Consider the following 17,151-nt stretch of genomic DNA (forward strand, 5'->3'; position numbering starts at 1 on the left):
TCAATTTAAGCTTTGTCTCAAGATTATTCACATGAACTTTAAAGGACAACTTGTTATCCAACCAAAAACCTAGGTATTTGTAGGATGACACTTTTTCTATGAATTAGCCACCTGATGTGACAATGCTAACGTTCTCTGGCAGAGTTCTAGCTCTGGTAAAGGTCATGAATTTAGTTTTTTGTATATTCAAGAACAGTTTGAGACCATAAAGGGAGGCCTGCAATGACTGAAAAGCAGTCTGGAGCTCTTCAACAGCCTGAACCAGAGAAGGAGCATTCGGAAAGTATTCAGACCTCTTGACTTTTTCCACATTTTGTTACTTTACAGCCTTATTCTAAAATATATTAAATAGTTATTTCCCCCCCCCTCATACATCTACACACAATACCCCATAATGACAAAGCCAAAACAGGTTTTTAGACATTTTTTCACGTTTATTAAAAATTCAAACTTGAAGTATCACATTTACATAGTTGAAGTCGGAAGTTTACATACACTTAGGTTGGAGTCATTAAAACTTTTTTCAACCACTCCACAAATTTCTTGTTAACAAACTATAGTTTTGGCAAGTCGGTCAGGACATCTACTTTGTGCATAACACAAGTCATTTTTCCAAAAATTGTTTACGGACAGATTATTTAACTTATAAATCATTATATCACAATTCCAATGGGTCAGAAGTTTACATACTCTAAGCTGACTGTGCCTTTAAACAGCTTGGAAAATTCCAGAAAATGATGTCATTAGAAGCTTCTGATAGGCTAATTGACATCATTTGGAGGTTTATTTAACCTTTATTTAACTAGGCAAGTCAGTTAAGAACAAATTCTTATTTTCAATGACAGCCTAGGAACAGAGAGTTAACTGCCTGTTCAGGGGCAGAACGACAGATTTGTACCTTGTCAGCTCGGGGGTTTGAACTTGCAAACTTCTGGTTACTAGTCCAACACTCTAACCACTAGGCTACCCTGCCTCCCCAATGTATTTCAAGACCTACCTTCAAACTCAGTGCCACAAATCTGGTTCACCCCTGAGAGCAATTTCCAAACGCCTGAAGGTACCACGTTCATCTGTACAAACAATAGTACGCAAGTATAAACACCATGGGACCACGCAGCCATCATACCGCTCAGGAAGGAGACACGTTCTGTCACCTAGAGATGAACGTACTTTGGTGCAAAAAGTGCAAATCAATCCCAGAACAACAGCAAAGGACCTTATGAAGATGCTGGAGGAAACGGGTACAAAACTATCTATATCCACAGTAAAACGAGTCCTATATCGACATAACCTGAAAGGCCGTTCAGCAAGGAAGAAGCCACTGCTCCAAAACAGCCATAAAAAAAAACAGACTACGGTTTGCAACTGCACAAGGGGACAAAGATTGTACTTTTTGGAGAAATGTCCTCTGGTCTGATTAAACAAAAATAGAACTGTTTGGCCATAATGACCATCATTATGTTTGGAGGAAAAGTGGGGATACTTGCAAGCCGAAGAACACCATCCCAACCGTGAAGCACAGGGGTGGCAGCATCATGTTGTGGGGGTGCTTTGCTGCAGGAGGGACTGGTGCACTTCACAAAATAGATGACATCATGAGGGAGGAAAATTATGTGGATATATTGAAGCATCATCTCAAGACATCAGTCAGGAAACATCCGTCAGTCAGGAAGCTTGATCGCAAATGGGTCCTCCAAGTGGATAATGACCCCAGGCATACCTCTAAAGTTGTGGCAAAATGGCTTACAGACAACAAAGTCAAGGTATTGGAGTGGCCATCACAAAGCCCTGACCTCAGTCCTATAGAAATTTGTGGGCAGAACTGAAAAATCGTTTTGAGCAAGGAGGCCTACAAACCTGAATCTGTTAACCCAGCTCTGTCAGGAGGAATGGGCCAAAATTCACCCAACTTATTGTGGAAAGCTTGTGGAAGGCTACCCAAAACATTTGACCCAAGTTAAACCATTTAAAGGCAATGCTACCAAATACAAATTGAGTGTACATAAACTTCTGACCCACTGGGAATGTGATGAAAGAAATAAAAGCTGAAATAAATCATTCTTTCTACTATTATTCTGACATTTCACATTGTTAAAATAAAGTGGTGATCCTAACTGACCTAAGACAGTGAATCTTTACAAGGATCAAATATCAGGAATTGTGAAAAACTGAGTTTAAATGTATTTGGCTAAGGTGTATGTAAACTTCTGACTTCAATTCTAAGAATTCAGACCCTTTACTCAGTACTTTGTTCATGCACCATTGACAGCGATAACAGCCTCGAGTCTTCTTGGGTATGACGATACAAACTTGCCACACTTGTAGTTGGGGAGTTTCTCCCATTCTTCTCTGCAGATCCTCTAAAGCTCTGTTAGGTTGTATGGGGAGTGTCGCTGCACAGATTGTTTCAGGTCTCTCCAGAGATGTTTGATCGGGTTCAAGTCCAGGCTCTGAAGGGGACATTCAGAGACTTGTCCCCAAGGCACTCCTGCATTGTCTTGACTGTGTGCTTATGGGTTGTTGTCCTGTTGGATGGCGAACTGAGCACTCTGGAGGAGGTTTCATCAAGGATCTCTCTGCACTTTGCTCCGTTCATCTTTCCCTCGGTCCTGACTAGTCTCCCAGTCCATGCCGCTGAAAGACATCCCAACAGCATGATGCTGCCACCACCATGCTTCACCATAGGGATGGTGCCAGGTTTCCTCCAGATGTGTTGCTTGGCATTCAGGCCAAAGAGTTCAATCTTGGTTTCATCAGACCAGAGAATATTGTTTCTCATGGTCTTGAGTCATTTCGGTGCCTTTTGGCAGACTCCAAAGTGGGCTGTCATGTGCCTTTTACTGAGGAGTGGCTTCCGTCTGATCACTTTACCATAAAGGCCTGATTAGTGGAGTGCTGCAGAGATGGTTGTCCTTCTGGAAGATTCTCCCATCTCCACAGAGGAACTCTGGAGCTCTGTCAGAGTGACCATTGGGTTCTTGGTCACCTCCCTGACCAAGGCCCTTCTCCCCCGATTGCTCAGTTTGGCCGGGCGGCCAGCTCTAGGAAGAGTCTTGGTAGTTCCAAAGTTATTACATTTAAGAATGATAGAGGCCACTGTGTTCTTGGGGACCTTCAATGCTGCATAAATGTTTTGGTACCCTTCCCCAGATCTGTGCCTCAACACAATCCTGTCTCAGAGCTCTACGGACATTTCCTTCGACATTATGGCTTGGTTTTTGCTCTGACATGCACTGTCAATTGAGGGACCTTATATAGACAGGTGTGAGCCTTTCCAAATCATGTCCAATCAATTGAATTTACCACCGGTGAACTCCAATCAAGTTGTAGAAACATTTCAAGGATGATCAATGGAAACAGGATGCACCTGAGGTCCATTTCGAGTCTCATAGCAAAGGGTCTGAATACTAACGTATGTTATGTTTTTCATTTTTAATAAATGTGCAAAAATGTCTACAAACCTGTTTCCACTTTTGTCGTTATGGGGTATTGTGTGTAGATTGTTGAGGATTATTAAAAATATATATATTTTTAGAATCAGGCTGTAACATAACAAAATGTGGAAAAAGTCAAGGGGTCTGAATACTTTCCGAATGCACTGTATGTCATCATGTTTCTTCTTGACACCAATCATGATAACAAGCTATTTTCTGCGCTTCATCCTGTTATTAAAACCATGGCTTTAGTAAGGGTTCTTGTACCATTCCATACTGGACATATAAACCCATGACAGACAACACATTTTATCATCTTGTCCTCTCGGTATCACATTCCAATTATTCCGTTATTTTATTTGGCCGTAAAACAAAGACAGATATTTAAGTTGGCGCGAGTCCCAGAGAAACCCCAAGCAGCCTCTGTTGCATTAGAAGTTCCATCTCTCATTTGCATTCTTCTGACCTCCCGATATCACAGATGTGAATGTTATCATACACCGATTTCCAGGAACAGATGCGTTGTTTTCTTTTCTTTTTCTTTCTTTCCACTGTGGTGGAGTAGGGCACTTAATTTGACTGCTACTTGGACATAAAGTGAACACAAAACTGAAGCTGAAGCAAATACATTAAACTTCCTTGAAACACATTCTAGAGTAGGCAACATTGCCTAATAAAGTGACGCTTTGCTGCAAACCAGTGACACAAGACTATCTGTGGCCATATTGTTCAATACTTTCAATACTACTAATCATACATTGTTGACAATAAACAGGTGAAATATACTTCAGTGTATGTTAGCCTTCTTCACGTTAGTCGTTTACCGCAAAGAATATCCCACTATTTTTCTCAGGGGAGAAAACAGAAACAGGGGTTGGAGTGTTTGTTTTTTGTGTGTCTTTTTCAGTTGCTGGATGTTTATGACCTTCTGACCTTTGACAATCCTGATGGGGGAGTGTGGAAACAAGGATTTGACATCACCTACCAGGAGAATGAATGGGACAGCGAGCCACTGCAAGTCTTTGTTGTGCCCCACTCACACAATGATCCTGGTAAGCAGTGCACTACTTCAGAGAGCATTAAAAGGACACCACACTCCAAAACCAAGTTGTGTGGTTCTTCACAGCCGATGGCGTGGGACATGGATTTGTCTTAACATAAGACTACCTTTGAGGTTTAAAAAAACATCCGCTCACATTTCATTTTGGAGTATGTTGTCCCTTAGAAGCTAACCTAGAAACACTGTACTTTCCTCTGTGACTTCTTCAACGCTTTGTTTTCTCTACTTAATACAGTCACACCTCGTGTAGACAGGAAGCAAGGCGTAGGCAGCTCCTCAGCAGTCAGGAATCATATTTCTAGGTTAATTGTGTTTCATGGTCTGCCAAGGGAGCAAGCATTATACCACAGTATACAACGTAAAGACAAGCATTATACCACAGTATACAACGTAAAAACAAGCGTTATACCACAGTATACAACGTAAAGACAAGCATTATAACGTAGTATACAACCTAAAGACAAGCATTATATCAAATCAAATTATACCACAGCATACAACGAAAAGACTACATTATACCACATTATACAACGTAAAGACTACATTATACCACAGCATACAACGTAAAGACTACATTATACCACAGCATACAACGTAAAGACAAGCATTATACCACAGTATACAACGAAAAGACTACATTATACCACAGCATACAACGTAAAGACTACATTATACCACAGCATACAACGTAAAGACAAGCATTATACCACAGTATACAACGAAAAGACTACATTATACCACAGCATACAACGTAAAGACAAGCATTATACCACAGTATACAACGTAAAGACAAGCATTATACCACAGTATACAACGAAAAGACTACATTATACCACAGTATACAACGTAAAGACTACATTATACCACAGCATACAACGTAAAGACAAGCATTATACCACAGTATACAACGTAAAGACTACATTATACCACAGCATACAACGTAAAGACTACATTATACCACAGTATACAATGTAAAGACAAGCATTATACCACAGTATACAACGTAAAGACAAGCATTATACCACAGTATACAACGTAAAGACAAGCATTATACCACAGTATACAACGTAAAGACAAGCATTATAACGTAGTATACAACCTAAAGACAAGCATTATACCACAGTATACAACGTAAAGACAAGCATTATAACATAGTATACAACCTAAAGACAAGCATTATACCACAGTATACAACGTAAAGACAAGCATTATACCACAGTATACAACGTAAAGACAAGCATTATACCACAGTATACAACGTAAAGACAAGCATTATAACGTAGTATACAACTTAAAGACAAGCATTATACCACAGTATACAACGAAAAGACTACATTATACCACATTATAAACTGGGTGGTTCGAACCCTTAGAAGCTAACCTAGAAACACTGTACTTTCCTCTGTAACCTTCTTCAACGCTTTGTTTTCTCTACTTAATACAGTCACACCTCGTGTAGACAGGAAGCAAGGCGTAGGCAGCTCCTCAGCAGTCAGGAATCATATTTCTAGGTTAATTGTGTTTCATGGTCTGCCAAGGGAGCAAGCATTATACCACAGTATACAACGTAAAGACAAGCATTATACCACAGTATACAACGTAAAAACAAGCGTTATACCACAGTATACAACGTAAAGACAAGCATTATAACGTAGTATACAACCTAAAGACAAGCATTATATCAAATCAAATTATACCACAGCATACAACGAAAAGACTACATTATACCACATTATACAACGTAAAGACTACATTATACCACAGCATACAACGTAAAGACAAGCATTATACCACAGTATACAACGTAAAGACAAGCATTATACCACAGTATACAACAAAAAGACTACATTATACCACAGCATACAACGTAAAGACAAGCATTATACCACAGTATACAACAAAAAGACTACATTATACCACAGCATACAACGTAAAGACTACATTATACCACAGTATACAATGTAAAGACAAGCATTATACCACAGTATACAACGTAAAGACAAGCATTATAACGTAGTATACAACCTAAAGACAAGCATTATACCACAGTATACAACGAAAAGACTACATTATACCACATTATAAACTGGGTGGTTCGAACCCTAAATTCTGACAGTCGTTGTATATCAGACCATATACTACAGGTATGACAAAACATGTATTTTTACTGCTCTAATTACATTGGTAACCAGTTTATAATAGCAATAAGGCACCTCAGGGGCTTGTGGTATATGGCCAATATACCACGGCTAAGGGCTGTAACCAGGCACTCTGCGGTGTGTCGTGCATAAGAACGGCCTTTAGCCGTGGTATAATGGCTTTATACCACACCCCATCGTGCCTTATTGCTTAATTATACAACATAAAGGTCGTAGAGCAATTGATGAAAGTCTTGTCCTGTTACCAATAAAACAATTGATCAGAAAACGAAAACAATTGATCAGACGTATAAGACGCCTGTTTTCTTTACATTTCCTCACTGTTACATTTTCCACAGAAACAGAACATTTGAACTATGTATTCCAGTGTGAAGGCGTAGTCCCTCACAAGCATTCTAGAGACGAAGGCGTCAGTGCAGGCAATAAGAGTGCTGGTAGTTCCGGGTGCTTGTCACATCGTGTGTATGCTCAATAGCAGCATCTGCAGCTCAGTAACAGCCAGGTCCAGTCTATTCTTTGTTCCTGAGATTGGTTAACTCTTTAGTAACCTGAGCTGTCTTTCTATTTTGTCTTGCAGTGGAAAGAACAATGCAATTTTCAGATTTTTTTTATTTTATGCATTGATTTTCATTGGAAATGTGATAACATGTGAAATCAATGGATGTGGCAAATTGATTAAACCACATGTTCTGCTCATTCACCTGATGATGATAATGATGGCCTTATTGAATCCGTTAATTTAATCTACGGCAGACAGATAGACCACATAGCATTTATGTAGAACTGAGCACACATAGATTGTTCCCGTACACACCACTCTACAGTCGTAATGTATGCTCAACCACTTTGTCATAGTTGTCCATTCGTTCATTTTCAGGATGGCTGAAGACGTTTGACGACTACTACCGGGACCAGACCCAGCACATCCTGAACAACATGGTGGTGAAACTCCACGAGGACAGCCGCAGGAAAATGATCTGGTCCGAGATCTCCTACTTCTCCAAGTGGTGGGACAACATCGACGGCCAGAAGAGAGACGCTGTCAAGAGGTAGGAGTTCTGTCTGTGTCATTCTAGCTTCAAGTTGAGACTGAAATCAATGCGAGCAGCAAATCACCAGTGGTGAAAAAAGTTCCCATTTTTCATACTTGAGTAAAAGTAAAAGTAAAGATACCTTAAAATAAAATTAGTCAAGTAAAAGTGAAAATCGGCCAGTAAAATCCTACTTTAGTAGAAGTCTAAATGTATTTAAATATACTTAAGTATGAAAAGTAAAAAATCCTTATATAAATTAGACCATTTTCCTGTCCTGCTAAGCATTAAAAATGTAACAAGTTCTTTTGTGTGTCAGGGAAAATGTATGGAGTAAAAAGTACATAATTTTCTTTCGGAATGTAGTGAAGTAAAAGTAAAAGTTTTCAAAAATATGAATAGTAAAGTAAAGTGCAGGAATAAAACAACTTAATTAGTACTTTCAAGTATTTTTACTTAAGTACTGTACACCACTGCAAATCACTTATGGATTCTGTTAGTGTATTCTTGATTTAGCTTGGCTGCTGTAAACATGGAAGCTAATTCCTTAGTGGATTTGCAATAATATTCCGATGCTCCTGTTATTCCCATTTTAATTAAAGGAAGGTTATACCTTGCTTAGGGCTAGCAGTTTTATAGGGTTTATTAAAAATGCAATGACATTAGAAGTGAAGAAGTTGTAGATAAATTAACTCAACCTCACAGCCTGAGATTGTCATTATACAGTAGGTACAGGTAAATCAATGGCCGCGTCCCAGTTTACAGTACAACTATTCTTTACCTGGTAGCAGGAGTTCATTGGTTTGAATTACCTTAACAAGCCAAACTGACTCCAAATGGTCGTGAGGTCATAAAATCAATTGTGCTTGTGAGAGGCACATGGGCTCACACATGCTCTCTCTCTCTCTGCCTCAGTCTCTTTGCTGTTGATAATGTCCCCTTGAGGATGTAACAGTTGTCAGGAGTTAGGGGGTTCTCTGCGAACGACATGGAGGGAGTGATGGGGATAGGGTTTTCCACTTCAGAAAACAGCCCCAAAGGCAAAGAGGGTATCACAAATGCTGTGTGCATTGGCCATGCTCACGATGAGCTACTGGCGGGTAAGGTTTCAGCACTAAGCCTTGGGAGATTACAAAACGGTGTATGAAATGCAATAAACATTTCAGCTGCAGGTTAGAATTCCAATTAGGAGCACAAGCAAAAACAGCCTTAAGGTGAAGGATGGAGGAAGATGAAAAATCCAACACTAATATTTATTCACTATTGATTTGATGCGCAGGGAGTTCAAAGAGAACCAGATCCATTCCTTTTTTTTGTTGGAGAATATTCCGTGTTTGCTCTTTTTTTGAAGGGTGCTGTTGCTCATTTAATAACTTATTTTCTTTGCAGGTTTTCATTTGATGTCAGCAAATTCAAGGTCTGGCGCTTAATGATAAAATGTCCCCCGTTACAGTACACGGAGAACTATCGCTCAAGAAATTCAAACAAACAACCTCATTATTTCTTCGGCAAAACACCTTTAGGATTTGAGAGGAACTTGTTTTTGAGCAGCATGTTTGGGATTTGTAGGACAGCCACATCCATCCGTCCTCGTTAGAATGCAGTGTTGCTATCGGCTCAGTGAAGATGGCACCTGCTTTCCTCACTCCAACTCTTCATCGCCCGGACAGACCTACACTACACCCCGCTCCCGCCCGTCCAATCATAGAACAGTGAAAGAAACCCACCGGTGATTGAATGATCCCAGAGGAAAATCCGGTTTCCAAGGAGAGAAAATAAAGAGCTATTCCTATTCCAAAATGGGCTGAGTCGTCGTACTTTGTGTTGCTGCTCCATGCAGCAACATATTATAGGGACTTGCCAGGGACACGTTAAAGAGGTCTGCAGATGAAATATGCTCTGCGAACAGGGGAACGATGCTGACTCAAAGTCAATGCAAGAGGTTTCTAGTAAGGGGGGGGGGAGTATCTACTAAAGTGGTTGGTTTCACTCTTAGGACATAGGAGTAAGATAATTAAACAGCTACGGAGCAGGAGATGGATCTGATTATTGCAATATGTAGAGGCCTTGATTTCTCCTGCAACTAAGATGCATGTTTGACACCCTCAGATTGTCGTATTATCCATGTCATAATGTTTGTGACCGAAAGCATCTCTTTTAATCCACAAGCTCAAATTCATGAAGCTGCAGGGTTTTTGGATCGCTTCACGATTTGTTTGTTTATATTTTGGTTTGTGAGCTATGAGACGGTAATTGACTGAGTTGACAATCTGAAATCCGGATCCTTTTGCTCGGTGTTGTTTAGTCTGGTTGAGCGAGGCCAGTTGGAGATTACAACTGGAGGCTGGGTGATGCCTGATGAAGCCAACTCACACTACTTTGCATTAATTGACCAGCTATTGGAGGGACACCAGTGGTTGGAGAGAAATTTGGGTGAGTACATAATAAATATATCAGGCATTTGTTATCTGGAAAGAGATCGTAAAAAATAAATGTTGTTGGCAAACACAACATACACTGAGTGTACAAAACATTTGGAACATCTTCCTAAAATGTTGTTGCTCCCCCCTTTTTCCCCTCAGAACAACCTCACTTCTTCAGGGAGATGGGACTCTACAAGGTGTCGAAAGTGTTCCACAGGGATGCTGGCCCACAGTTATGTCAATTTGGCTGGATGTCCTTTGGGTGGTGGACCATTCTTGATACACACTGGAAACTGTTGAGCGTGAAAAACCCAGCAGCGTTGCAGTTCTCGACACAAACCGGTGTGCATGGCACCTACCACCAAACCCCGTTCTAAGGCACTTTTGTCTTGACCATTCACCCTCTGATTGGCACGCATACACAATCCAGGTCTCAATTGTTTCGAGGCTTAAAAGTCTGTATTTAACAGTTCTCCACCCTTTCATCTACAGTGATTGAAGTGGATTTAACAAGTGACATCAATAAGGGATCATAGCTTTCAGCTGGTTTCACCTGGTCAGGCTATGCCATGGAAAGAGCAGGTGTTCATATTATTTTGTACACTCACTGTGAAGCTGTTTGTTTTCCTGTGCTGGAGAGACAGGTCTGTTTACACACGCTTCCAGTCACAAATGATAGCTACTTGCTAGTGATTTGTCTTGAATTAACACTCTCCTAATGTTTTGTACTCTCAGTGTATTTGCTCAACATATTTGTTATTTTGCGTGATTGACACAAAATGATTGGCATACTTTAACCATCAGAGATTTGAACTGTTTACACATGAACACATTAACCCAGTGGCAGCTGGTGACTTAAAAAGTTAGGGAGGATGACAAATGAAGACTGGTTGATTGAACGGGGCGACCTGTGTAACAGATGTTTATCACAATTTGTTTTTAAGTGATGTTTCATTGTTTTCTATTGTTTATCCATTTTTCCTCAACATTTTGAGGAGAGTTGTTTGCATGAACCTGAATCTTCCTTCTGGTTTTCCCTGTTAGGTGTGAAACCCGAGACGGGCTGGGCTGTGGACCCGTTTGGCTACTCCCCTACCAACGCGTACCTGCTGAAACAGGCTGGCCTGGCCAACATGCTTATCCAGAGGGTGCACTACTCCGTCAAGAAACACTTTGCCAGTCAGAAGACCCTGGAGTTCTTCTGGAGACAGAACTGGGGCAAGTATGCAGACTGACTGTGTCCCCTGTGGCTCTCTCAGGGTGCTTTCCCAGAGCCAGTGTTTCCCCTAGCTAGATTGTTTTCTAGGCGGGGCGCTAAGGCCCTCAAATAAACACCCAGTGCCTCTTTCGGATCTCTGCCCGGAGATCTGCTCCTCATGCCTCTATTCTCAGTCGTTCGGTGTTTCAGGCGCTAGCTCACCCATTGAATTTAGCATATTCAAAGTCCTAGTTTTAATTCTATCGGCAGAAACAAAAGAACATGACTTCAGAGTGACTACTTTATACTCGGTAGAAAACGCATGCTTCCAGCTACTTCCATTTCCTTGACATATTTGCTGTGGAAGATGCTGTGGATGGTTTGATGCCCAGTGTTGAACTCTGGACAATCAGCTTGTGTAACTAAAAGCGCTAGGATAGGCGACAGTAGCATCTGCTGTGGACGGTATTGACTCGCCTAAAAGCGCTAGGATAGGCGACAGTAGCATCTGCTGTGGACGGTATTGACTCGCCTAAAAGCGCTAGGATAGGCGACAGTAGCATCTGCTGTGGACGGTATTGACTCGCCTAAAAGCGCTAGGATAGGCGACAGTAGCATCTGCTGTGGACGCTATTGACTCGCCTAAAAGCGCTAGGATAGGCGACAGTAGCATCTGCTGTGGACGGTATTGACTCGCTCAGACCATCGCAGAGGGATTTCTCATGCGTAACACATGCAAGAGCATGCTTGTCTCTCAAGGCTCCGATTTTGTTTGGCGTCATCTTATAGCATCTGTGGTATAGGGGATTGTCTCCTTGTATGGACTGAGGCCTGGCTTTAAAATGTCTGGCAGGCATTTCATGCGATGAACAGATCTCGGTTCAAATAGTATTTGATTTCTTTCAATTTGTGTTTGAGCTTGAACGTAGTGCCAGATGGGCAGGGTTTTCACTTTTGAAACAATTACGTTGGTTCCATTACACCAGGCAAGCTCAATCGAGTACAGCTGAAGCATTTGAAAGAAGATAAGTACTATTTGAACCCAGGTCTGATGATGAGCATGCTGATTGATAAGAACAATGGAGACCACATCCTCATGACCAACATAAGGGGTTTCACATTTGCCGTGAACCATCTGCTTTGTGTGTCTGTGTGTGCCTGTGCGCGCATGTGACAGGGATCAGTTGGTAACAGTTAGTGGGTCCATGCAGCCATGTTGGAACCAACCGTCCCCCAGACGCTCTGTCCAAAAACGGGTGATTACTCAAACCCCTAAGCCAAATGATACAGTACTCATTAATGATTCTCACTGGGTAGACAGATGCTGAAATCGTCTGCAATGCCAGAGCATCTGTCTGTACAATTTTTTATTTACGTCATGAAAATGATCAAATACTGTTATGGTTATTTAATAGTAGACAATGATGAAAGAGCAGATCAGTTTGTGCTCTGTTCTTATGGTTCACTTTCATCGAAGTGTTTTATGTTAGAATTGAATACTTGTTGATGCCCCTCGGGAGGCTGAAAAGATTTGGCATGGGCCCTCAAATCCTTATAAAGTTCGACAGCTGCACCATCGAGAGCATCTTGACTGGCTGCATCACCGCTTGGTATGGCGATAGTACCGCCCTTGACCAAAGGGTGGTGTGAACAGCCCAATACATCACTGGGGCTGAGCTCCCAGCCACAGGACCTCTATATCAGGAGGTGTCAGAGGAAGACCCCAAAAATGGCCAAAGACTCCAATCACCCAAGCTGTAGACTAGTAGTCAACCAACTAGTAGTCAACCAATATTCAACCAATGGTACCCAAACTATCTGCACTGACTCTACCTTGCACTGACCTTGCACACTCACTAGACTTTAAATACTCACTCACACACACTACATTGTCTCTCCCACGCAAATCCCTCACATATTCAAATACATAATACATAATGCACACACACACATACCGACAGAACACAAACATACATATGCACACGTACACTCACACAAACACACGTACTTTTACACTCATCATTTGCTGCTGCTACTCTGTTTTTATTATTATTATTATTATCTGCCTAGTCACTTTACCCTGCCTTCATATTCATATCTACCTCAAGTACCTCGTACCTCTGCACATTGATCTGATACTGGTACTACCTGTATATAGCTTCATTCTTGTGTACTTTATTTTTATTCATTTTTGTTAGTTAGTGTTTTATTTTTTTAAACTGCATCGTTGTGAAAGGTTCGTAAGCCAGAATTTCACTGTAAAGTTTATACCAGTTGTATTTGGCGCATGTGAGAAATACAATTTGATTTGAGTAGATTCGTTTGTTTGGCTATGTGGTGCCATTCTGCCAGGGGACACACTCTCTAATTATATAGCTTAGTCTCTGGACAATGTTTTGAAACATACAAATAAAAGAGCACCTACATTATATACATGAGATTTTTTTTTAAGTCGTGTTTTTTAGCTTTGAAGACTTGAATGAATTGAACGTCGAATGAATAGTCGAATGACAGTCGGTTGGTCTGAGAATGTTGTTTTACCTGCAACTTACTGGTCAAATAACAGTAGAATACAGTATATTATTAAGCTTTCTGTAGCTAGTGTGTATGCTGCTTACCTTCTCTGTATGTGTAACGATGTGCGCTGAGAGTCGGGAAGCAGGTTCAGGGTGAGTGAGTGTTTTAAGAAATAAACACAACACAATACAACACAACACAATACAACACAATACAACACAATACAACATAAGAACCACAAACGACGCACAGACAATACACTGGAACAGAAACAATAATGCCTGGGGAAGGAACCAAAGGGAGTGACATAAATAGGGCAAGTAATTAAGGAGGTGATGGAGTCCAGGTGAGTCTGATGACACGCAGGTGCGCGTAACAATGGTGACAGGTGTGCGCCATAATGAGCAGCCTAGTGACCTAGAGGCTGGAGAGGGAGCACACGTGACACTGTTCCCTCTACTCAATAACAAACGCGGGGTCAAATACATGTCATGGAAAACCAACACTGATGTAGGGGTTGGAAACATCACTCTGCTATTGTTTTGAGAGACAGACATCCTGTGGCATAATAGAGTGCATGGTTTGAAATGTGCAATGTCACACTGGCAGATCCATATGGGAGGTGACAGCATCCTCCAGCTCAGGAAGCAGGCCACTTCCACTGCAGGACAAATAGGATTTAATCTCACTTGGCCGCAGTGGTGTGTATTCATAGATGCCAAGGGAAGCCAGGCTTCCCCAACATTTTTACCAATTAACATTTAAAAACATAAAATTATTTATCTTTCGTCTCTCTGTGTTTCATAATTTTCCTTCAATTCGCAAGAGTATCTCCCAGGAGAAAGCATATAAGCGAGCGAAACAGCGCCCCTCTGTCTCTCAATTGTGAATGCCATCTATCTGATGCCTTCTGTTGTTAGCTTGCTAAAATGAACCCTTTCCTAAATTAGCCATGGATGGACATAGGGATTTGTGGTTTTACTTAATTCGTCGTACTGGCCAATGATTATAACGGCAATTGTGAACCAACCATTAATTCATACATTGTTGTGCCCCTGGCCTGAGAGGATGGAAGTTCAACATGTAGCTAGATGTAGAAGGCTAATGCTAACTAGCTAACGTTACCCATGAATGGAAGTTAGGCTCGCGAGCAAGCATTTTAGCCAAGTAGCCTAGGACAACAAAAAATAAGTGTCTACTATATGAGTGGTAGACCGTTTTGTCAACATGAAAGAGAGGAGAATGGCATTGGCGTTTCTCTAAAAGTAGGTCAACGTGTTTTTCTACTTGCAAGAAACACGTACGCACGCACACACACACACACAAATCAGAACCATGGACAGTCACATCATATTCAGCTTACGTTGATTGGACTAAATAGTTTTTGGTATCTGTTAGTTGTCATTGTATTGGACTAAGCATAGGTGATTTGATGTTCAAATGGTGCCGGAATAGTAGAGGCAACTCTTGTTCTCTTTGCAACTTGCCGTAACTCTCTGTGCTTCAAAGTTTTTTAGTGGTCTTTAAATGTCGGAAACATTAACTTGCTTGACCATGCAACTGTTTGTTACATGCAATATGCTTTGTGGTCTTCACTGGACAGAGGTTGCCATCTGGTTTAGCTGCGGTTTAATTTATTATGCTGCTGTGTCTTCTTATTGTCTCGGCATTTGAATTAACAGGTTACAAACATCATCATTATCATCATCCCCAGTGATTTTACCCACGCACCGCTACTGCTTGGTCGTAGCAAATTAGTCATCGGTTCAGTGCCAGATCAGATTATATCATCCAATTTTATTTTATATAATTTTATATCATCATACCAGCGACCAGGAATTAGTTGTTATTTCTAATAAGGGATAAATGTTAGTACTTTTGAATACTGCGTGCATACAGCGGCCAGTCTCTTTCAGATAGAAATGTCAACCGTTTTTCTTTCAAACAGTTTTTAGACATTGCATGCTAGCTATTTGTTTACAGTCCACATTCTGAAATGTTGTCATAAGAATGCTTGTGCATTCTTTGTTCTGTCAAATGCAAATACCACACAAGACGTACCGTTAGGAAGAAAATACATATTTTCTATGTTCTATTCTAATACTCTATTATGTTTCTATGTTATATTCTAATTCTCTATTCTATTTCATGTTATATTCTATCTGTGTGCAGACCCAGCCTCCAGCACGGACATTCTATGTCACATGATGCCCTTCTACAGTTACGATGTTCCCCACACGTGTGGCCCCGACCCCAAGATCTGCTGCCAGTTTGACTTCAAGAGACTTCCTGGTGGGCGGGTCAGCTGTCCCTGGAGGGTCCCCCCTCAGCCAATCACGGATGGAAATGTACAACAGAGGTGACCAATCACATAGAAATGGAATGAGAGTGATATACTGTGTCTCTATAAGAAACCAATCTTTATTGTTCTATCGAATTTACATGAAACAGGAAATTGTCTTTGGCTTGAGGCTCACAGTTACTAACAACACTTGACATTCAAACACAACAAAAGCAAAGCTGGTCACAAAGGCTTTGGGTCCTCAATGTAAAGTGTTTCTTAATTGGTGGTCTGTCCTGTAGCTTTCTTCTCCCTAGTACAGACAAGTATTAGAAACACTGGTTTATGGGGTAGACAGACGGTCCACATTCTCTCCACAGTTTGATAATGTTATGGACAAGGGTCAAACACTTTGTATGAATAAGATGAGACATCGAAGCTACTGTACGATAATATTTTGTGGTAATAGGAATTTCAGATGGCCTTTGTTTTTCTAACACAAGATAGTCTCTGATGATAAGTGGACTTTCTGACACAGTAGCAAATCCACTAGAGACTAGAGAATTGACCACACATGTGAATGCACAAACACAGACACAGATAATTCATTGTCAATTATAAATCAATCAATCAAATGTATTTATAAAGCCCTTCTTGCATCAGCTGATGTCACAAAGTGCCGTACAGAAACCCAGCCTAAAACCCCCAAACAGCAAGCAATGCAGGTGTAGAAGCACGATTACAGCTTAATATGTCATGAAAACTGTGAATTCGTTGTAGTATTGTGACTCTTTTTCCCATGATCCCTAGGGTTCAGATGCTGCTGGACCAGTACAGGAAGAAGTCCAAGCTATTCCGAACCAAGGTGGTGATGGTCCCCCTGGGGGACGACTTCCGCTACACAGAGGCCTTGGAGTGGGACCAGCAGTTCCAGAACTACCAGAAGCTCTTTGACTACATGAACTCTCATCCAGAACTACACGTCAAGGTCTGACTTTGGGAGCTGGAATGTTGCGTTGAATATGCAGGACGTTTTCCTTTTCAAGCG

General features: G+C 41.0%; 1 protein-coding gene across 1 annotated transcript in view; it reads left to right on the forward strand.

Annotated features, from left to right (window-relative positions):
* Positions 1-17,151, forward strand: part of LOC115126674 (alpha-mannosidase 2-like) — a 62,698-nt gene that overhangs the window by 5,755 nt on the left and 39,792 nt on the right. The window contains exons 3-8 of the mRNA XM_029656321.2: positions 4,342-4,486; positions 7,531-7,702; positions 9,990-10,117; positions 11,152-11,325; positions 15,995-16,181; positions 16,914-17,091. Coding sequence (XP_029512181.1) covers positions 4,342-4,486; positions 7,531-7,702; positions 9,990-10,117; positions 11,152-11,325; positions 15,995-16,181; positions 16,914-17,091 — 984 coding nt within the window. The remainder of the gene's footprint in view (positions 1-4,341; positions 4,487-7,530; positions 7,703-9,989; positions 10,118-11,151; positions 11,326-15,994; positions 16,182-16,913; positions 17,092-17,151) is intronic.

This window comes from Oncorhynchus nerka, linkage group LG4, assembly GCF_034236695.1.
Source record: "Oncorhynchus nerka isolate Pitt River linkage group LG4, Oner_Uvic_2.0, whole genome shotgun sequence".
In the NCBI taxonomy this organism is placed as follows: Eukaryota; Metazoa; Chordata; class Actinopteri; order Salmoniformes; family Salmonidae; genus Oncorhynchus; species Oncorhynchus nerka.